The 24276-nt window shown below is 34.4% G+C and overlaps 2 protein-coding genes across 2 annotated transcripts in view; one reads left to right on the top strand and one right to left on the bottom strand.

The window, feature by feature from the left end:
• Positions 1–14003, top strand: part of LOC125051124 (sulfide:quinone oxidoreductase, mitochondrial) — a 21937-nt gene extending 7934 nt beyond the window's left edge. The window contains exons 6-15 of the mRNA XM_047651286.1: positions 1198–1399; positions 1572–1751; positions 2715–2724; positions 5745–5850; positions 6510–6734; positions 7322–7522; positions 10167–10349; positions 10769–10967; positions 11677–11849; positions 13779–14003. Coding sequence (XP_047507242.1) covers positions 1198–1399; positions 1572–1751; positions 2715–2724; positions 5745–5850; positions 6510–6734; positions 7322–7522; positions 10167–10349; positions 10769–10967; positions 11677–11849; positions 13779–13925 — 1626 coding nt within the window. The 3' untranslated portion in view covers positions 13926–14003. The remainder of the gene's footprint in view (positions 1–1197; positions 1400–1571; positions 1752–2714; positions 2725–5744; positions 5851–6509; positions 6735–7321; positions 7523–10166; positions 10350–10768; positions 10968–11676; positions 11850–13778) is intronic.
• Positions 13919–24276, bottom strand: LOC125051116 (toll-like receptor 3). Its single transcript, XM_047651277.1, has 7 exons — positions 23646–24276; positions 18465–18923; positions 17757–18024; positions 16821–17207; positions 16313–16494; positions 14980–15082; positions 13919–14546 (listed from the first exon to the last, which is right to left on the bottom strand). Exons 1-7 carry the CDS (start codon positions 23909–23911, stop codon positions 14319–14321), a joined length of 1893 nt encoding a protein of 630 aa, XP_047507233.1. The 5' UTR covers positions 23912–24276; the 3' UTR covers positions 13919–14318.

Genomic DNA, 24276 nt, shown 5'->3' with positions numbered 1-24276 from the left:
GTTCTACGCCTCGTTTATCTGCCCGTCTAGTCGCGATAAAGCCAAAAATTACCGCATGAAATTTATTGCGGATTTTATCCATATCTAGTGTTATATAATGATAATGGCCTACACCCCGCAGCTTCCGCTCAAGGGCCGTGGAAGTTAAGCTATATTTATTTATAACCGGAAAATAGAGCGCGCTAGGAGTTGTACTATTTGATACATTCTGTCTGCCAGCCTCCTATGTACTCCTATGTGTATGTGTTCAATTTTTTTTTATTTAGTTGATTTTTTTTTGGTTTAGGTTAGGTTGTTGCTTTGGTAATATAATTAGTAAGTTTTGTTTGTAGACGGTGAGTCTGATCTTTAAAACTAACGTTTTTTACGAGTACATAAAATAAAACAGAAAATAAAGTAATTATTCTACTGAATTTAATGGGGAAGGATTTTTTTTGTTTTTTCTGTGATTTTAAGTGCCGTTTGCGTTTTGGATGAGCTTATAAGCTAAAAAAATCAATGTTACACAGAATGTTAAAGACGTGGAAGGACAAGGAAGAAGTGGCTATTTGATACATTCCTCGTGCCTTATACAAGTTTTTTAATTTTTATAAATTATACAGAGCAATTGATGATGTAGGTAGGATGATGAGGGTGTAGGCCGAGAGAAAAAGCCGGCGTAAAAAACTCTCGGTACTCTTTTAAAATAGCAATTCATCAAAAATAGTCTCAGTTCAGAATGGGGAAGGTTTAAGTGTGTCATCTTTTAAGGATTTCGGTCCAGATCGCTCGTGCAAAGCCGGAGTGGGTCGCTAGTTATGTGTATAATAGGGAAAGAAAATTTCTTTAGTCGAAATTCCGTTGTCTCATTAAAATGCCAAGAAAAAAATAAAAAACATGTGTGAACTTATGTACACGCGTTAGAAGGTTATACTTTGGCGTGATGATTTTCTTCGAGCACCTTAGATGGACGTTTCCCTCTTCGAATTCCATTTTAATGGTCACTTCCAATCGACCACACAGCATTTGTCGATAAAACAGAGCAAGCGTAACTAGCGGCCCAGACTGTTTTACCGACGTTTGAACAGATATTCAGGGTATCGGTTTCTTGTGACGATGTGCGCGCGCATCGTAATAATTTACTCTCATAATTTTTCCCTAACGCGCCAAAAGAAGTAAAACTTCAAAAATAAGCTGAAGAAATACCTCTATTTACAGGAAATAACACTCCCATACGACATGCTGCACGTGACACCGCCTATGCATACACCTGAATTTCTCCGGAACAGCCCCGATATTGTGGATGGAAGTGGTTTCCTGGATGTGGATAAGTTTACCCTTCAGCATAAGAAGTACTCGAATATATACGGCATTGGTGATTGCACAAACACACCTAATAGCAAGACTGCGGCTGCTATAGGTAATTATTTATGCCCTTAAGTTATCTAAGTTACGTCAAACGCAAGACTGTTTTACTTAACTTTTTTGGCCTTTTCGTTTCGTTTTTTATTTTGATAAATAATCCCTTTTGCCGACATAATATTGTGCAAGTATTAAACTGACGCGTACTTAACTATACTTAACTCTTTCAGCTAAACAATCATACGTCGTAGAACATAACCTCCTCAGTACGATGTCGGGTAAACAAAGTCTCGATCAGAAATACAACGGGTACGGCGCATGTCCTATAGTCACAGAATATGGCAAGTGTATACTCGCGGAGTTCTTATACGATGGCGTGCCAAGAGAGACAATGCCCATTAACCAGGTGAGTTATTAAGCTATTGCATAGATTTTATCGCGGGCTTTGAGCGCGGCTACCGAATCAAGAAATTCCGTAACGAAATAAACCTAACACACGATGACGTAATATAGGTGCGGCCAATACGCGTTAGAGCGGGACAGAACGCATACTGTGCCTCACCGGTTTAGTGTGATAGTCTCGCCGGATAGGCGTGTTAGTCTCAGTCTGTTAGAGTGGTAGATTGAATTAATATCAAAGAAAAAAAAATACTGCAAAAAATAAATAAATACTTATATTGCATAAGTTCATAAAAAATGCTAAGCAATAGCTTTACCGCGGCAGTCCTCGAGTGCCACACGTATTTTTTTTAATTTTAAAACCTTTTTAATATATGTAGGGTAGTCGAGAATTTTTATACAGTTATAAAAATCTTATATATATCACTTAGCCTGAAAATAGTTTGGTACATTATTTATCTGTGCCTACTTAATAAACTTTTAATTTAAACATTTTTTAAGCTATTGCATAGATTTTATCGCGGGCTTTGAGTGCAGCCGGTACGCGTTAGAGTGAGACAGACTATATAGGCGTTTTAGTCTGAGTCTGGTAGAGTGGTAGATTGAAATTATATTAAAGAAAAAACTTGAATTAATATCAAAGAAAAACAAACTGCATAAATAAAAAATAAATAAATAATTATAACTGCATTAAAGTTGATAAAAAATGCTATGCAATAGCTTTACCGCGGCAGTCCCCGAGTGCTACACGTTTTTTTTTTTAATTTAATGAGACTAAACTTCTTTAAAAGCGTGCATGCTAATTTAATTTTTACTAGTTATGTAATATGTTGCTTATAAGAGATATTAACTGAAAAATGTGTATAATAATTCCGTTGCAGTTGTTTTATTAGTTAGTGATTTACATTATAAACACGAAGACATTACTACCAATTATCTGGACTATTATTATTTAGCAATATATGTTTTAACAGGCACGGGAAAGTACGATGGCGTATTACATGAAGAGGGATCTTTTCCCATTCCTCTATTGGCAGTTCATGTTGAAGGGGTACTACCATGGGCCTGAGTGGGTGCGGAAGATAATCAATCCTCTAGCTAAGTAAACATAGCTATAAAATACGTATTGTAAAATGCACCTTAATTCAAGGCAGTGAAGAGGAATCGTAACATTGGGGCACATATTTTTGTATGAAAGTAGTAGAGAATTTAAAGTAAATGCCCGTTGTGGACTTGATTTGTGTCATAGTACATAAACGTATTAATTTTTTGTAGGAATCTTAGAAATGGCATTTCGTTTTCAAGCATAGACAATGTGTGGGTATTATGTGTAAAAAAGTACATAATTACTGTTTACGTAATTACCAAATAAGAAACTCAAAGAACGCCCCTCCCCTCACCCCCTATAGTGCTTACTTAATACTTGAACGGCAGTATGAAGTATTTTGTAAATTATGAAACTCAGCAGGTAAATTCATAGCTCCAATGTAGGTTGATATTAATTTTAAAGAAATGTGAACCGTAAATAAATTTATCTAAATTAGCATGACGTGCGAAAATTTGGTCTGCTCAAATTATGTTCATTACCTAATACCCAATAATTGCGCAACTTTAACAATAATTTTATCATGCATATCTCATTTACGTAATTGATAGGCTTGGCAATCTAAGCTTAACACAATTATCGCAGTGTTTGGTGTAAATAATAATCGATTGATTTGCAAATATTAATTTTTATTGATATCGCTTATACAAGAACCTATTGGCCTGATTTCTAATTAAAGCTAGAATTTGTCAAAATTAATTGTTTGCTGTTTGACGTTTTTGACTGGCCTTAAGACAACTTACTAAAATATTCTTAAGGATGGAATAAAGGCATTGCGGTGCCGCAAACAAACGTTTATTAGATATATTTCTACACTTATTTTAATACAAATATTTTCTGATATATCTTTGTAAATACTGGTTTATGTGATAAATTGTATTTAATATTATTTTAAGTTAAATCACATTTATTCTTAGCATAGTATCGCGTTGATATTATTGATAATGTATTTGAGATTTTTATTTATTGTTTAATAAATGGTTTAATGTTAATCTTTTTTTCTTAACCTTAACATTATAGATAACATTTGGGTTATTCTCTTAGAGCAGCTACGAGGTGTGTTGGAATGACAGTGTGAAACAAAAGACGCAAGTCAAAACGTTGCGTTCACTTGTTATTGGTCAAATGGCGTAATATGACGTTCATGTCGCATGTCAACGCGAGATAATATATTAACCAATCACAATCGAACGTGTTACGTAACGAATAACCGTTTCGTCATTCGTTTTTAAAATAACATTCAATTAATTACAAACTATATTATACTCATCTAAAATATAATAAAGTATCCATTTAATGTCGCTAAGCCATCATTTTCTGTTCAAATAATAATTGCTAAGGGCTGCTCTCTTAGAATTACAACAACCAAAATTCCTTCTATATGCACAAATAACACTCGCTACGTGCGAAGTAAAACATTGTGTGGAAAGACGTGCTTTAGACTTGAAAATTGACAGCGTGTGTCAGGCACAAAAGGCTGATTGACTTGCCTATTAAGAAAAATTGTAACGAAACGGAGAAAGGAATCTGAGCTCAAGACCGAAGGTTGAAATGCCCCTTTTTTATATTTATGCTAATGTTTGTTATATTTTGTTGATTTTAATTAAATTAGATGGATCGATTAAAAATATTAATATTTAATGGTCTGTATAAACAAATATATCTTTGATATGTAACAAAAATCTAGTTGGTTAATAAGTCAGTAAAAGCAACATGACCCCGAATGTAAAATGCTAAATTCCAGTTTAATTCATAAACAATTAATAACAACAAAATTTCTTTCTCGATGTTACACGTGCAGGAATGAACTTCGGTAAGCTAATTATGTATTAAATTACTCATATTATTCTGTATACAACAATGAGTGTTCTACGGTTTTTGAATCGAACATTTAATTAAAATTGCACAAGATAGCTATAGCAGCGTTGACCTAGTGGCTTGGGCAAGGTAATCCCCACCTTGAGAGTGCGTTTGAATACCGGCTAAAATTAAGTCTTACTTGGAAGGAAAACATCGTAAGAAAATCGTCTACGAAGTCTGATCACATTTCAATAAAGTTATCAAAGAAACTTATGTAGTCTTAGGCCAACCCATATAGGGTTGTAACTATAGATTATTATTATTAATTACAACGGTAATACAGTCACAATCTGTTATAACGACATCAAGGGACTACTCATATTTGGTCGTAAAAACCGATAGTCGTAACAGCCGATGACGTTTATATTAAGTACCTAATACAATAGAATTCAGCCGGGACCTTTGATTTTGGTCAATATAACCGGTATGTTGTTCTAATCGATGTCGTCGTAAACGGTTTTGACTGTATTACCAAAATCTTAACTTTATTCGCAACGAATATTCTGTTTTCATAATCTAAATCCTTCTTAACATCTAATAATACTAATCTAATCTGATATGTTTTAAATCAGATTAGTAGATTAAAAAAAAAGCTTTTTATTTCTTACAGCTTATAAAACAAGAAGTTAGATTAGGTTAGTTTGCTTACATACAATTGTTCGTTTTGTTAGTATTAATTACTAATTTAAAAAAAAAAAATTGTTTCCTAGATTTACTTGTGTTAGTTTTTCCTTAATCCGATACTATTAAACTATTATTAATTCTTCATTCTGTAAAGGCCGATTTACATTATCATTAGTGTTTAGGAGAGTGCTTTAGGATAGTACTTTAGTTGAAACATGTAAACGCTACTTGCTTTAGTAAACGCTACGCTAAAGAACTTGCCTTTCAAGTTGTACTAAAGCACTCTCCTAAACACTAAGATAATGTAAATCGGCCTTAAGAACTCCTCTGTAGGTGAAGGCTTCATCCAAAGATAGCCAGTCCTCTCTAGATAGTAGAATTTCAACTTAATTAAATTTGATGTTTATTAATGTAGGTGTAAAGTACTTGTGGTGGGAGCTGGGGCTGGCGGGTGCAGCGTGATATGGCGTTTACACAAAAAGCTGTCGGACAAAGACATTATTGTTATTGAACCATCTGCGGTATATTCCATTTACTTTATGAAAATGATTTGTAAATATTCCATATCAAAACTATCCAGTCTTTACATAGACAAATCGGGGTTTATAAACAGGAAATTATATTTGTTGTCTGGCGTATTGTAAAATTAATATTATTGTTTAATCGACTTTTTATAGATATGCACATTACGCGTTAACATTTGACGTTGGAAAGACTTATAAAAACTTAAGCTTAGGTTTCCTAGTAAAGCGGTGCCGTTAATTAACGGCCGTCTTTACTTTTTCACATAATGCAAAAAAACAATCATTTTCGCTCGTCCAAGTCACGTTTCCACTCATTGTAATACTTAAATATGGTCACCGCTACAAGCGAAAAACGTTGAACTAATGTTTATCACCGCTATGACGGCCGTCATGCAAATGACAGCACCGCAATTTGATGTTTCGGTGACACTCAACGTTCTCTAGGAAACCTACTCCGATGTTATTTATAGACAACGTATGGGTGACGTCAATCAACGCTACATTACGGCCGTTAGATAACGGTACCGCTCTTCTAGGAAACATAAGCTTTACCTTTAAAAAATTAAATTGTAAATAAATATTTCGCTTGTATGTAGATATGCATTGCACAAGGTATTTCAGTAAATTCTTACTAGCAACTTAAATGCTAAACGCAGGTCCACTACTACCAACCATTATTCACACTGATTGGGGCTGGTATAAAGAAGTTTCCGCAAAGCCACAAACCACTCCAGAGCATTCTGCCATCTAAGGTCATGTGGTTAAAAGACCAGGTAGATGAGTTTGACCCTTGCAATAATGCAGTGTTCACCCATTGCGGGCTTAGAGTGAGATACGATTCGCTAGTCATTGGCGTTGGGTTAAAGAACGACTATGATAAGGTAAGCATTCATACTTCTATATTTGGGTCATCATTATCAGAAGATCAATTAATGTCGCAGTTCTAAAAAAACATCTACTTACTCAACAAAAATCTCACGAAATCTGCCCAAAAATATGTATTTATTAACTATTTTTATATTCAATATTTTATTTTATTTTATTTACTATACACTTTTACACAAGACTTCATTACTTACACTGCTAACTTTTATTAATATTATTATTATAATTTCTTTCCTACTAAGTATTAGTAATATTATTATATTATTTTTCTTTTTTTTGTGACTGAGGCGCAAACTAGCTGCTGTGGTAAAATGGCCAGCGCTGTGGAACAGTCTGCCTTTCAGCAGTTTTGAGCCAGGGCCAATTACAACCACAGCAAACACGCATTACACAGTTAAAACGTACTACATTTTTGTTATTTTGTGTGTTTTTGTTAGTAAGAAACGTTATGTCTAATGTGTGGTAGGAAAAAGTCTTCAGTGCAGTTAATATAGTTTAAAGGATCTTTTAATGGGTTGTACTATTTCCTTTCAAACAGTTTCCTGTCAGTTCAGTTGAAGTTTCCTTTATCTGTGTTTTATAGATCCCAGGACTTTCCCGCTACCTTAAAGACCCATTAGTCCAAGTCTCTACGATCTACTCGCCCCAATTCTGTACAAAATGTTGGTGCAATGTTCAGCGTTTTGGTGGTGGCCATGCTATTTTCACCTTCCCTAAAGAAGTGGGGAAGTGCTCTGGAGCAGCGCAGAAGATCATGTATCTGGCACATGATTATTGGAAAAAAGTAACTTCTTTCTGTTTAGATTAAAAGTGTCATCCTATGTTAATTAATCTACCTGTACTAATGGCAAGTAGCAAGAGTGTAAAACTTTTTTTATATGCACACTTAACACTTGCTCATATGGTGAAGGCAAATAAATAAGGCGGCAAAAAAATATGGTGAAGGCAAAAAACGAAAAATGTACATGCATCAAGCAAAGGCTGATTACATAGTTCTACGTAGAACAGTGAAAAAAAATACACCTCTAATTGTAAACCTCCTACTTCGGGGGTTTCAAAGTCGCTGGCTAATACATATCTACTACTTTTGGCTATTGTGAAAACTCTATTGATTCAAAGGAGTCATGAGGAGGAGGATACTTGAGAGGTTTTACGGTGTCGGCGTAGTCGGATTACCCCGCACATGCTGATTTTGTTCAGTTACTTTAGGAACAACGGACAATCAAGACGTAATACATTAGTTTTTTTAGCATCTTTGACAGTTTTTGTTTTTACATACATATAAAAACTATGCCACCTAAACAAGACATTAATAGTGCAGTGAAGAAGAGAGTAAGAAAGACAATTACAATGGAGGTTAAGTCTAAGATTTTAAAACTCAAAGATCACGGTTGTTCGACTTCATCTATTGGACGAGAACTTAATTTATCACGCACGACGGTACAAACGATATTGAAAGATAAAGAAAAACTCTTAACAGCTCTACCTTCCGTCTCTTCAAACAGCACTATTATACGAAAAAGGAATGCTTTAATTTATGAAATGGAAAAACTCTTGTACACTTGGATTCAAGATCAAACTCAGCGACGGGTTCCTCTAAGTTTGGCTATTATACAAAATAAGGCGCTGAGTATTATCAACACACTGCAAAATAAACGTGGCGAGAATAATAGTGAAGAAACAAAATGGTTTTCTGTCAGTCGCGGATGGTACATGCGCTTTAAAACGAGATATTCGTTACATAAAATTCGAGTGCAAGAAGCTGCTAGTGTCGATCATGTGGCTGCTCAGAGTTTTCCTGGAATGTTAAAGGAAATTATCGAAAGTGGATACTATTCGCCTAAACAAATTTTTAACGTGGACGAAACTGGTTTATTTTGGAAAAAAATGCCTTCTCGTACTTTTATATCGCAGGAAGAAAAGTCTATGCCTGGGCTTAAAGCGGCTAAAGATCGTTTGACGTTGTTATTGGGTTCGAATGTTGAAGGTGATCTTAAATTGAAACCCCTTTTGGTTTATAGGTCTGAAAATCCTCGAGCTCTTAAAAATTACGTCAAGAGTACTCTTCCAGTTATTTGGAAGGCTAATCCAAAGGCATGGGTTACATCAATACTTTTTGAAGAATGGTTTACTAAGCATTTTATACCTGAAGTGAAACAGTATTGTTTAAACAATAATTTGGCTTATAAAGCTTTACTTATATTGGATAATGCTCCCGGCCATCCTGTGCGTATTGCCGATATCGATCCTCAAATCAAAGTTTTGTTCCTACCTCCAAACACCACTTCGTTGTTACAGCCGATGGATCAAGGAGTTATAGCGTCTTTTAAGGCCTATTATCTTAGGAGAACTTTTTCGCAGGCTGTAAAGGCTAATGAAAATGATGGCATTGAGCTGAGAGATTTTTGGAAAAGTTATAATATCTTGCAATGCGTAAAAAATATTGCTGCTTCATGGGATGAGGTGACACCCAACAATTTAAAAGGAGTCTGGAAAAAGTTATGCCCATTTTTTTTTCAGCCATCTGAAAGTTCATCTACAGATCAACCAAATATCGATGAGATCACAACTGACATTGTTCATTTGGCTAACCGTTTGCCTGACATTGCAGTTACTGCTGATGATATTGATGATCTGTTATGCTCACATTCGCAAGAACTGACTGATGAAGATCTTATTGAATTGGAGGCACAAGTACAAAAGGAAGCAATCGAGTCACAAGAAATAGCTTCTTCTAGTAGTAACTCTGAAAAAGAACTTACACTAAAAAAACTTTCCGTAGCCTTTGCAAATTTGGAGAATGCCATGAAAATTTTTGAAGAAAATGATCGTAATTTTGAGAGAAGTTTCAACGTTAATAACAAAATTTGTGCAGCCTATCAGTGTTACCAAGATCTGTATGATAGCAAGAAGAAATAAGCGAAACAATCTAGAATTGATAGTTTCTCTAAGCCAAAAGTGTAATTTATATATTAATAACACACAAATACCAAAAATAACTAGCAATTTCATAAGTGCATATATAATTATTTTAAGAACTTACTTTTGATAAAAAACATAATGTATATCCTTTGTTATAAATGCAGTTTTTTTTTAAATTTCGAATCCGTGTGGATCCTAACCCTTGAGTTTTACATGTAAACATACGAAAAAATATGTCTCGACTTACGTCGTTTCGATTTACGTCGCGTATTTCGAGAACCTAACATGCCGTAAGTACGAGGTATGCCTGTATGTGCATTCTGCGGATCTGTCTTCCTTTTTAAGTTCTCATTTCAGTTTCACACGTATAATATACGTGTGTTCTTTTTATAACATATTTTCATAAGTATTCAGTTGTTCTCGTTAACATGACGTGTGATATTTGAGAGCATATCTTAATAAAATTAAAATAAATATGTTCGCATATTTACTAAAAATATTTGCAGAAAAAGATAATTAAAAATTCAAGTATTACATACACGACTCCGAAGGAAACTCTCTTCGGTATTCCGAAATACGCCAAAGCTTTAACCCAGGTTGCAGAAAGCCGTGGTATAGCTGCCAACTACAAGTTGGAACTAAAGGAAGTAACGCCAAGAAATGCAGTCTTCATCGGAAATGGCGGACAGGTTATTTGTTGTATGATCTAAAATGTTGACAAACAATCAAACACTAACAAGTTCAGTCTTTCCTTTGAGTTTAATGGATTTGCAACGTATTTCAAAATGCAACAGTATTACAGCGTTATAAAGTTCATATTCGTAAAGAACTAGGTCTAACGTGACTTAGTAGCCGTGATTTAATATTATCTAAGTGAATATTTAAAATTACTAACAGTTTCTTTCTAAAAAATATTCTTGGGAATAGATTGGGAAATCATACTCTCAAACATAAACTTAGTTACTTCCCTTGTTCTTCACGGGTTAGTGCACTTTAAACATGCATCATTAGAATGCCATAACGATTAAAGTTAATTGTTTTTGAGCCAAAGAAATCATATTTATACTTGTAAAAATAAAACTACTACCTAATTAATTAACCATTTCAGACAGTAATCCTTCCATACACTTTCATGCACGTGACGCCGCCTATGTCCCCGCCCACTTGCCTTACTAAATGTACGGAGCTGGCTTCCAAAGGGTATTTAGAAGTGGACAAACATACATTACAGCATAAGCGATATTCCAATGTCTTTGGAATTGGTGACTGTATAAATACTCCTAGTAGCAAAACAGCGGCTGCCGTTGGTAAGTTGGTAACTATATTCATATATTGTTTAATTTATAAAGAGTTGTAAAATAAATTTGTTCACAAAGTGAATGAATAAATTGCTATAATTCTTTAGGTAAGTCTGGCTAATGAAAGAAGAAAACGAAAAAGCGCGGCAAATTAAAAAAAAGAATAGTATTGGATCCCTAAGAGTTTAATATATTTTGTGGATTAAACATACTTGATACTTGATTTTATTTTATTATTTTTTACATTGAAAGTAACTGCATTTCTATGAAATTAAATACTATACGTATTTAGTCTTTTACTATTGATACTTAAAATGACTAGCATTGCATGGAAAACTAAAACTATATTTATTATAAAACACAAATTTATTCGGAATAATCAAATCCTGCGAAAGAAACGAAATGTTCTATCAAATAACACAAAGCACCTGTTAACTATTCGGAAAAAATATATAATAGAAATAATAATGAGTAATTGCAAGACAATAAATCATACTAACCTTTTAATGAAATTCTGTGTTGCCATCCGAAAATTTTCAAATAATTCAATTATCTTCGTTCATTAGCCAGACTCTAACTGATTGTTACAGACAGCGATAGGTTATAGCAATGCAAGTAGATTTAGTGGTTTAGACTGTAAAATGATGTAAGATGTAGAATCGTTGGAAGTTAGGCCGACACAAACTCGGGTGTTATTAATCCTTTAATCATGTTTCAGCCAATCAAAGTAATGTAGTCGCCCAAAATCTATGGGATTCAATGTATGGAAAGCCATTGATTGCGAAATATGATGGATATGGCGCATGTCCCATCCTTACATCGTACAAACGAGGGATTATTGCCGAATTCAAATATGACGGAAAGATTGCTGAAACTTTGCCATTTGATCAGGTATTACAAGAAAAACCTTACAGGTTGAAAGGACAAAATTCTGGATTATGATTGGTCAACGCGATCCGTCGTTCCGTTTACAAATGATAGCGCCATTGCTTCCTATTTAATTAAAACTTTGGCATTTAATATTATTCTAACGCCTAACCAATCACGTTATAAGAAGACAACCGTAGCTATCTCTTATTAAAACAAAGCTTATTTCTGGCATCAGCTTCTTTCAGCTAATATTTGCGTGTTCAATTAAAAATAATTTTAAGAAGAAAATAATACATTTTGTTTTACATAGGTACTTTACTCTGAGCTACTCAACAACTGCTTAACCTTAAGATTTAAAGATATAAAATATATGAGAAAAAAGGATTATACTTAGTTAGTTAAATTGTGTGCTAAACGTATTTTAGTTGCGTGATTAGAAAACGAGGAACAAAGTATTGATGCGAATGGGCAATATTAGGCCCTATGTTAGGTAAAGCCGCATTTATATTTATCTGACGTGTTGTGTTGTGATGCTCTGTGTCGTGATGGCTACTGTTCACATTGATATGACGTGTTATGATGCATTATGACGGTTTTTTGTATCAGTTCCGTCTTGACTCCCAGAGAGTTCACACATTTGCAATGTTTTTTCAAGAATCATCCGATTCAGATTCAGATTTTGAAGAAGAGTTGGAATTATTGGCGTTGGCAACGCTTCTAACTAAACAAAGAAAAAGAAGAATTTTTTCTCCTATCTCTTCCCAAATAGCTGCTCTCATAACTTGATCTTTATATTCTTTACATTTTGGATTATAAATCACTTTAAATTGTCTTATGTATTCAATTAGTTGCTCTTCGTCCATTTCTGACGCGTAATAACACAACACTGGCGCGTGCCAGTGTGACCAGATTTTAATTGACGAATCTACTGCTTGTGGAGGTTAAAAACTACTGAATTCTACCGAAAGGAACGAGAAAATCTATTATACTTTTTTTGCTGTTGTGTTACAACGTAAAACGTGAATGTTTTCTTGATAAAACGATAGAATAATAAAAATAAGAATTTAATTTAAAAGAAACCAAGTTTTTTTTTAATTTAAATTCATAATTAAAATATAATTAAACAAAACAGTCTTTATGTTGCGTAACATTGTCATAAAGCAATTTTAAGTCCATTAACTTGAACATACTTCTGTCAGATCTATTGACTGCAGCGGAGTAGTTTTTATATAATTTATCTTCATAAAGCAACTCAAAATGGAACTCATCATGTTTTGTATGTCTGTTTCAATTTTATGAATAAGGGTCTGATCACTTTGAAAAATAACGTAAAATTTTGTAGATTTACATAACCAACTTTAAATAAGGGATCTTGCTCCTATTCATTGCGATATCCTTGTGTATATTTATGTTTCATTTTAAACTCGATTATATAAATTCTCAATAAAGGAATTCCCACATCACACTCTATGATCACGGCACGAATGGTAACGAAAAGAATGAACATTAAATAGTTATAATCCAATCGATGAAAGAGGAATACCGAGCTTTTATTCGATATGCCAAAAAAAGTACTAGAATAACTGAAAAGCGTGAATTCTACTAAAATATACCAAATAATTTTTACATACTAAATTCTGTTGACAGTACCTCAAAATCTACCAAAAAAGTAGAAATCTACTAAATCTGGTCACACTGGCGCGTGCACACTAGTCTGATGCGGTATGACGTCTCACGGCACCGCCCCCCGCACCTCACCCTTTCTGACGCGGACCGGGATCGCCTGTGACACGACACATCAGAAGCCGTCATAACACACCGCATTGAATAAATGTGAACGCTTCCATATTAAATGTATGAAACTGATACCGTTCTGATGCATCACAACACAACACGTCAGATAAATGTAAATGCGGCTTTACTGTTATTTCAATAAAAATATGGTTTCAGGCAAAAGAACGTCGTATCTGCTTTTACTTACAAAATAATGTATTCCCATATTTATACTGGAATAGACTATTAAAAGGGAAATGGAATGGACCAGGAACAATACGAAAAATGATAAACCCTTTCGCAAAACAAACAAGGGAAAAATAAAAAATATTTATTAACTTACTCAGATTCTAAAATACACTTAAATCTATTTTATTAACGAAAATCATCAACAAGAAATAAAATAATAATCAAGTATGGCAATCCTTCATCCAGTCAAACAGCCGAAGATATAATAATAACATTTGGTTGGAGTTTAAACCTTGTAATAAAAAAATTGTTACACAATTATTGTGCCTTCAATAATATTATTTAGGCTTTGCATTCTATTTTTATTTACAAAAATTATGTCAGCTATTTACATAAAACATTAAAACTTTTAATAGTTATTTAGCTTTATGGAAGTTCTATACCTTTATAAATAATTCTTAAAAACCAAAAACTACAAATACACGATCACACATCCCTCTCACAATATCTGTGAGATTCTAGACTCTATCAGGCTTTATTTAAAGCTGAGAATTGCTCGTGCCCATTGGCCTCTCTTACATCTAAAGCGCTTTGTCGCTTTCGTTTTAAAGCGGCTTGCCTCACATTATGTCTTCGTCTATTTCGTATGAGGTAAACGGACAGCGCTGTGGCAACGATCAGCGCTGCAATGATGCATCCAGCGAGGATTAGAGTCAAGGAACTAATTTGTGATGATTTTATTGTTGACGGTTCAATCTGCAAAATTGTCTCTGATGTAACCTTTGATATACTAGCCATTAGGTACGATATATGATATGGAAATAACCCTGACTACTATTATAGACAATGAGGTAGGTACTTATTTATAAAACTATTGTTCAAATAGATAAATGCAACAGAATAAACAAATTTAATTCAATTTGTCAAGGCAATGCTTAGCAGGCAAGTACGAATTTAATTCATAGCGTATTCATTAACCTGTAGGCAAATGTAATGGTTTCCAGTTTCCACATAAATCGAACTCTGCACGTCATATCAAAATAAGTTAATTTTTCGATAAACAAATCTACAAAGGCTATCTACTGATCAAAAATATTAAATAGGTATTACTATTACTCTTCGCATTTTATGTAGAAACCGGCTTTAAATAAAGATTTATATTCTGTGCTAGAAATATAACGATTTTTACCTGATAATTGTCTAAACCATAAGCATCTGTGCACATTGCCTGTTCGGTCCAGTTGTACCAATGCACCAGGCGTAGACCTTCGTAGGCACGTGGAGACCCACACCTGTAATGAGGATTACTTTAGTGAAGAGAAGTCTCAAGGTAAAGTACAATTGCGTAGGCTTTTATATTAGGAATATATAAGGCTGGTTAAATGTTGTACTGGAACCGATGAGGTCGCTTTGTATATTCAACACTTTAGACTGTTGCACGCATTATCGTTGCGGCAGGCTTTTATTCCCTTTCTATCATCTTCATTCCGTTTACATAATCGTCTCTCGAAATTAAAAATATTAAACGAAAGTATAATGGAGCCAGTCTTGAACATATAGGAAATTTAAACCCTAAACCATTGCGACCCTGAGGTCTTTCAATCAAGCCGCCAATACTAGCACTGCTTTCGATTTCACTAAGATATCAATTGTTGAGATACCTACTATTCAATGTTCATTAAACATTATAAGGAAACCGGCATTATACCCAAACATCGACAATTATACACGCCTACATGTCTATAAAGAAATAAAACCAAAGAAACAAATGAGCAACGATGTTATATTACCACTGGTTAAATGTAATGAAGTTCATAATAATAAAGCCCGTCAACATTTTAGATTTACTCATACATTTTTGTTACTCCATGAAATTCCTTGAGTACTATTGATTCGAACCCCTTTACGGGTAAAGGCCTGCTCCAGCTTTTTCCAAATTTATCTATCCATGTCATTTATGCTTCTTTCGCTTACTTTAAAAAAATTAAATATGTTTTTTTCTAGAATTAAAATGTGTTAGCTATAAAGGCTGATTCACGCTACACCGTGTCTCGACCGGGCCGTGCCCCGGCCGGGGCACGGCCGGGACACGGCCTAACATTAATGATATACTTTTGTATGAAGTAATTCATGCCTGACCGTGGCTCGGCCGTGCCCCGGCCGTGCCCCGGCCGGGGCACGGCGTTGTAATGTCGGTGGGTATTGTTTCCCGGCTCCGGCACGGTCCGGCCCCGGCACGTCGTAACATGAACGTAGGCGCCCGGGCACCCGCAGAGCAGTCAACGTCAAATCTTAGTGAGGTTAAAAAAATTTTTGTTTTTTTTTTGACAAAAACAGATATAGTCGTCCAAACACGTACGTGCGTACACCCAAACAGCCCGGTGTAACATGAACCACTGTCCCGGCCGGCGCACGGTGGCCGTGTCCCGGCCGGGGCCCGGCCCGGTCGCGACACGGTGTACCGTGAATCATCCTTAACAGTATGCTTACTGTATAGCGAAACAAAATTAAATGTTTGTTACCTAAATTCACTGAGGAGTAAGGAGTTTGTCTTGTACATCTGTGGTAGTAAGTCCTTTAGAACCCATTGCATGTCGCAGGAGCAATGCCATGGGTTAAACTGGAGATTAGCCCCCTCCGTTAGGGACCTCCATTCAAGGAGCGTTCTCGATAGATGTGTTAGGTTGTTCTTGCTTATATCTAGCTGAAATAGGAAGAATTTCAATTGCTATAAATGCCACAGTTTCTTTGTATTTTTACATGCTATTAAGAGCTAGCAATTAAGAGGGCAGTAGATATTACATATTAGCGAAAAATAAAATAATAAACACGGGCGTGTAAACAGTTTTACAAAGATTTTATTAAAATAATGTATTTAATCGTCTGTCGTACTAAAATCCAAACTTATTTCTGGAAATGTACGTCAAATAACTTGGTAAACAACAGTCATAAAATTATAGGTTATATAATGAATGAATATATCTTATTTAAAGCTTGCAAACGGCAAAGCAAAATAAATTTCATTCTTACCATACACAACGTAGTCCCATCAAACGCGCCTTCTTGAATTTCGCGAAGCGATGCACAATTTGATAAATAGAGAGAGAAGCATGTCTTCTCATACACTATCTCATCTCCCGGTCGACCAATCACGTTACTGAAAGCTTTATCTTCCACAGTAGAAAGTTTGTTCATATCATTCATATACAAATTTTTAAGAGCAATTATATTTTTAAAGTAAATACTATCGATTGGGTTGCCATCTAATCTTAATTCTTCTAAAGTCGGGAAATTCTGGCTGCTGATGCATTTAGGCACTTCAGGAATGATATTGTACGATATATCCAAACTGAAGAGCCGTGGCAATTTCTTTTGTAAGTCGAATTCTTTTATTTGATTCCCTCCAATGTTAAGAACCTGCAAATTTAATAATAAATATTCAAAGATTTTTTTGTATTACATATAAGTAATACAAAATGCACACAAGGACACGAATTAGAATAAAAAATATGGAGAAAATATCATATATTTTATATGTGATAGAATCATTTGGTTCATCTTCGTTTTTATAACTGAAATACAGGTTTTTTCTTTTTAAAACACAAAGTTTCCATATGCAGTAGATGCTATGGATACTTTAACAACATGATGTGAAATTCGTTATTCCACTCACAAACGTCGTGGGTTCAAGCCGCGAACTATTAATGGATATTTCTTTCTATATGCGCAATTTCCTTTTATGGTGAAGGTATAAACTTCCATCTTCGCGAGGAAACTGTCATGTCTTAGATCAAAACAGCAACGATATGTTAGCCCAGAAAGCTGATTTAGTTCTCTATAAATTATCAAAGTAACATACACAATTAGGGCAAGGCCCTGAAAGGGTTGTGGCCACACTCGATAATTGTATCACTACATATAAAATTTATATATGATAAGCTATATCGCCGACTACTTTAAACTCACCTCTAAGTTATGAAAGTCAATGCTGGTTTCGTCATAGAGAGCTGATAGTCGATTATACGATAAGTCGATATATGTGATTCCAGCGGGGAATTTAGGCCAGTGGTACAGGGTATTAATCCTAAGTATCGCGATTTGAAGTGTAGGTGGAAGTGCGAAAGTAAACGTTATGTTGTTCTGTGCTAGGTTCAATTCACGTAAACTGGTGCAGGTCAAAAAAGCCTCTTCTTCGATAACTTCGATTACGTTGTTTGAAAGGTCCAGGAGTTCGCTGAAATTGTTTAGAAAATTGAATTAATACTTGTTTTTAAAATTCAAATTTTATCTAAAACCTTAATCCCTTATTCATAAGGAATACTACAGTACTCATCTTACTACTCGTCAGTACTTTTTTTTACTTTTGTCGTGACAGCATAAAAATGATTTGATAGAAAGAGAAAGACTAATTTAGTAAAGAGACTAACCTCTACTACTAACACTAACCTATTAATCGCTTGTACATATATATAGCTAAGCTCTTTGAATTATAACAAAACAACAACCTCAACAAAAGTAGTTAAGAAAGACAGAGAAATGGCACCTGCTGGCTACTAATATAGACAACAAAATTGTCGCTTTTATTTTCCTCAATAATTTCTATAGTTAGTATAATTCCTAATAGTTTCATATTTTATTCCTACAATATGTTACTAATATATTTAAAAATCTTACATATTATTATCTTCCGGAAAAGAATCCTTAACAATAGACCTTATTCTATTACCACTAAGGTTCAATCGTTTCACTCCTTTCAATCCGTCAGTAACCGCCCTTCGCAACAAAACGTCTATTATTCCATTTTTACTTAAATCCAGGTCTTCCAGAACATTCATAGACTGTAACGCCTCTACCGGGAACTTTCTAAGCGAATTGCTTTGAAGGTTTAACTTCTTTAGGCGTTGGACATTCTTAAAGTCCAAGGGACTGATGCGAGTCAACTTGTTGTAAGACAAATCTAGGTCTTCCAAACTTTTGACGTTTGTAAAGAGATCAGAAGTCAACTCGGCAAGGTCGTTTTGTGAGAAAGATAGTATTTTTAAGTTCGGTACGTCGCTAAAGGGGTTCGGCCAATACGTTGTTATCGCGTTGTTGCTGAAGCGAAGGGTTTCAACTTGTGAATTTGGTGGTAGCCTGAAAAAATGAGATATGCATTTAGTTTTTATGAATCTTTAAATTGATGTATTTCAAACTGATTTTAGATTAGAAGACAATCATTTATATAATTTTTTTTTTTTTTTTTTTTTTAGACAATTCACACCAATTGACCTAGTCCCATGCTAAGCTGGTGAAGCTTGTGTTATGGGTACTAGGCAACGGATATACATACATATTATAGATAGATATACATATAAATACATATTTAAACACCCAAGACCTAAGAACAACACCAAATGCTCATCACATCGATGTTCGCCTCAGCCGGGGATCGAACCCGGGACCCATGGATTCGCAGTCAGGGGTACTAACCACTAGACCAATGAGTCGTCATTTGAATTTGAATTGAAAGCATTGAATGTTTTGTCCTTTATCCTTCTAGTGTCACTTGATAATAAATAAATGTGACAAATCATTTCAAGTAAATGTATATGAAAAAGACCGTAAACTGCGTTTTAAATTTTTTTTTTAATATTCTGCTAAATTATTTATATATTGTTTCTATTATATTGTTATATTGTTTTTATTATATTGTTTCTAGCATAAAAGTTTAAAATAGATCGTATAGCTATAATGATTTTGACTTTATCGCTAACAAGCGAGATATTCTACTACTAAAAATAATACGCGTAAAGGTATGAAAGAATATCATAAACCGAGCGCCTTATTAACAACTTGTCATAAACAACAGTCATTATTTAATTAGATAGACCTTTTTTAAATTTTATAGCTGCAATAACGTAGGTACTGACAAGTAGAACACTTGCGGAAATTTGCACAGTATTATCAGATATATTTTGATAAACATTGTTCCATCTTCATCTCGGGTAATCTTTAATATCATATGCAGTTTGCGAATATGAAACGCAAATTAATTGTTAATATCAATCCAACAATAAAATAAAAATAAATAAATACACATAGTTTAAAATTTATAAACTTCACTACTACTACATCATTATTTATTGAGAAATATAGGTATATTTTAAGCTCGATTCCTACATTCAAAATGCCATATTTACGTACTACGACTTCTATATGGTGTGAAGATTTAATAGTCTGGCTAATGAAAGAAGATAACGAAAAAGCGCGGCAAATTCAAAAAAATTGAGTATTTTATTTTATATTTATTTTATATTGATAGTAACTGTATTTCTATGAAATTAACTACTATACGTATTTAGTCTTTTACTATTGATACTTAAAATTACTAGCATTGCATGGAAAACTAAAACTATATTCATTATAAAACACAATTTTATTCGGAATAATCAAATTATCAATAAATAAAAAATTCAATTATCTTCTTTCATTAGCCAGACTCTTTACGCGTTTTTAATTTCATTCTATTGAAACAAGACATGGTTTTAAGAATAATAGACACCCGTCATGTACGCCGTTGTCCTATCAATGAAAAAGTGTGTCTTGAAGATGGGACATACTGGGATTTTAAATAGGACATAATTGGATGGAATTTCACTGTCCCTTATTAGATAATAAGACGGCCTTTGGTAAAGGGATGCTACTTGTGTGGACACGTTAGATCCGTCTCACCTCCATCGGACAAGCACAACAGCAGAGCAGGCGGTAAATAATAAACGGCTTAAATAAAAGAGTCTTTCCTCCGACTTTGATTTTGTTCTCTTTGGAGTAGACTCTTGGGCCATGGGGTTCAAGTTGAGCCAACTGAATGCTCTCTCCGACACTATCGACATATTTATATGTTCGCATAGTAAATTCACAGTAGCGATGTGTATATTGTAAAAAAGTGTACAAGCGCTATTAAAATATTTAAGTTGGAGCCTGGTAGAAAGTCCGGTGATCCCAGAGCTGGTTCTTTCCTCGCTCAAGGAATAAGTATCGCAATATAGTGAGGAAATGCTGCTAGAATTAATGGTACACTGCCAGAGGGACCAAACTTTTTAAATTAAATTTTATTTTCGAATTATTATTATTATTACTTTGTAGGTTAAGAATATTGAAAATATTGTATATTTGTGAGTTAGTATTCATAATTCAATTAGATTCAGACTGAAGTTAGGCGTTAACTGTCTGTTTTGTAAAATCATTTGCTGATTATGTAAATAGTGCAACTACACAGTTGATCATCATTATCTCTTGATTGCACAATGGCACGATCAATCACGGCAAGTGTGTCGCGTGTGTTTGTTTTGCGAATCTCTAGGAAGTCACATTATCGCGAGAAAATGTCTAAAATTTATACTCGCTTAATCACCGACAGATATAGTAGTTATCTTATACATACACGTTCTATGTTGTATCTAAGTAAATTAAATTATGTAATTATTTATTAATTCACTCCGATATAAGTTATTGATATTTCTACAACGAAATAAACTTTACAATGACTTAAATGCTTATCACTATAATTATCACTTTAATTTTTATTTAATATTATACTGTCCGATACTGTAAACATGTATAATCAATTTAAAAATAACCTTTATTCGAGTACTACAGGTACTGGCAAACATCTTGAACAAATGTCCTTGCCTGCGCAGAAGCTATATTTAGGTATCACTAGGGCCGGCAGGCGCCCGGCGGCGGGAGAGTGATGTGTCAATCGCGTGATTGGCAAATCAGTTGACGTTTGTGTCCCGCGCTGCGCAAACATTCCCCCACTCCCTTCCTCCCTGTTTAATGTTCAAGATGTTTGCCGATATCTGTACAAAATCAGGATTACATTAAGGCCATGTTAACATTACATGTATACACGACCTCTGACGAAGTGCAGGCCTTCCTCAAATTCTTCTACTTGTCTCTCATCCTCGCAACCATTTTCCAATCCTTCTTCGCTATCCTTTTTATTCCACCTTCCCAGGTTTCTGGCGGGCGTATCCTCATTTTTTAAAAATAAAAGTTGTAATATGTGGCTGTGGCTAATTCACTTAAAAGGCTATTAATTTATGGTTTAAAACAATTAGGTAAACAAAGTGTTTTCATTTAAAATTCTTTTAATAGGCTCATTCAATACAGCGATAGTCTATTGTTTTTTTTTAAACGATCGGTCTTTTTTATTTAAATTATGTACAATGAATTCTAAACCAAGACGCGTCACGTTTATTCTGGCTATATTGATATCGCCTATCGTTTTGAGTACGAAGAAATCAATTATAATGATACTTAGGTTTGTGATAAGGAGCGGTAAATATACCTCGGATGTATGTATGTATGGCTTTATTTATTGGACTATGAGTCACACATCATTGATGTTCGTAATGAAAAGTACGTACGTTCGAGTTCTTGGCAATCAAAATTAGCGTGTGCACAAAAGGACATCTATAAAGCGACCGAAATAGACGCGGAAAGTGTCTACCCCATGCCTCATTAGGGGGTTATAGAACTTAAAACAACCTTTATCGTTTATTGAACTATTAACCACGAGTAATAAAAATTTAACTTCCGTAATAATTATTTCATCACCTATTGTTATCCCCACTTCGATTGTCAAGATTTCGCTGTTCCAAGATTCCTTCTCTAATCAATCAAAGTGTTTAAGGATGGATTTCCTATTATATATAATACAAAAATAAAATAAAATAAAATATACATATGTATTTAATAAAAAATTAGACTGGTTGCCTAAAATAGATAGCTTGAAAGCGGTAACGCCGTTTAACGCTCAATGAGGCTTAAGGATTTAAGTGTTCTCGTTCAACGAATAAATAAATAATAAAAGTGTCTTTAAAATTACAAATAATCCAGTGGCATTACAATCCTTTATACTTTGTATCTTTAGGCAACTGATTTAATCATATTGTTTTCCACAAGTTGTTTATGTTTACGAGAAAGTGTTTTTTGCGCATATAGAAAGATTGCACGGCCGGGGTTTGAACGCATGATGACTTGGGGTAGAGAGGCGCGTGCTTTAACCAACGCTGCCGTTGCATAAACATCTAATTATTTATAAACGTGAAATTGGCCTTTGTTCTACGTCAACGTCGTATTCATAGCAGAATTTCGCTTAATCAGTTTAACTTTCTAACAACAAAGTAACACTGTAGCATGTATATTATATAGATAGTGTTATCTACGAAAATATAAAACTCAAAATACAAAGATTTTTAATTTGTCTTTTTACAAAGTGGTAACATAGAGTAAGGTATATCCGACCAAAGAACTTGTATCCATGCCCCAAAAATAGCTACCACGCAATAAGTTTTAATGGGCAGTTACTTCAATAGTGAAAAAAAGGCTACTTATATAACTTACGTTTTCTTTACATTACTTCAACCTTGTATGATATCAAAGTCATCAAGGTAAAAAGGGCTATATGAGGTAAACAAATTTATCCTCGGCTGAGGCCTATTTACTGAAGATAAAACAATTAAGGCCGATACCAATTTAACTTGAGAATATTAAGATTTATGGCTTGGAAACCCATGGCTAACTCATCGCACTATCTTTGGCGATAATAAAATATAGCTAGAAAACTAGGTTAAAGTAAAATTAGGTACATTAGGAGCAATTGCAAAAGGAAAACTTGTACTAGTTTACAATATTTGAATTTTGAATAAAGGTGTCCAAAAATATGCTTTATTAGGCTATCAATGATAGCAGGCTAATTAAGTTCATGAACACGTCAATAACAGATTATTTATAAAACACAACTAAGCTAATTATAGCACATTCTTAAAGAGTTAGACATCACTTATCGATAAAGAAAAAATTACTCACTTTCCAAGCGTCGTGAGTCCCAATCCTTCAAAGGTGGCGGAAATCTTCAGTCCATTAGAATTATCCGGCCATTCTATCTTGTCCAAATCTGCAAGGTCGTCCACCTTATCCAGTTCGGAGCACAGAATGTTCAGCACTAAATGTGTCCCATCAACATCGGGGATCTCACTGCATGTGCAGTGCGTACACAACTTCACCAACGACACCTCTTGGGCACACGCGTGAAAAAATATAATGCTAAACGTCAAAATTTGGAGCGCGCGCATTTTTTCAAAGGATACATCTGCACTGGAGTTGTAATCGAAGTGGAGTGATAAGATAATTGACTATCGCCGTGTGTACATTGCTGAAAGTGACGCAGAGATAGTGCGGTCTGAGTGCCCATTGCAATCCTTAGTATAATACGCCCGTAAACATTTATCCTAATAAAAACTATGACCCACCCACATGCTAACAGAGCCATGAACTCATGATATTTAGAGAATTCATCTGGTGCGGATCGTGGCTTATTGGTACAAGACGTATAACCCGCAGTTGGGTTCGATAACGCATAACTTTTTCTGTTTACCAGGTCTCAGAACCACTATACCCATAGGTGAGAAACAAACAACATTATATGTAACATATGAAC

This window comes from Pieris napi, chromosome 7 (assembly GCF_905475465.1).
Source record: "Pieris napi chromosome 7, ilPieNapi1.2, whole genome shotgun sequence".
In the NCBI taxonomy this organism is placed as follows: Eukaryota; Metazoa; Arthropoda; class Insecta; order Lepidoptera; family Pieridae; genus Pieris; species Pieris napi.
The sequence above is the reverse complement of the archived record's forward strand: the minus strand, read 5'-3'. Positions and strand labels throughout refer to the sequence as shown.

What these genes read in the sequence shown, in the direction of transcription:
- LOC125051116 (XM_047651277.1), bottom strand. Translation starts at nt 23,911, where the DNA reads ATGCGCGCGCTCCAAATTTTGACGTTTAGCATTATATTTTTTCACGCG. An exon ending in GGACTCACGACGCTTGGAAA is followed by an intron (nt 18,924 to 23,645) that starts GTGAGTAATTTT and finishes TCATTTTTTCAG; the next exon opens with GCTACCACCAAATTCACAAG. An exon ending in ATGGTTTAGACAATTATCAG is followed by an intron (nt 14,547 to 14,979) that starts GTAAAAATCGTT and finishes ACAATTTTGCAG; the next exon opens with ATTGAACCGTCAACAATAAA.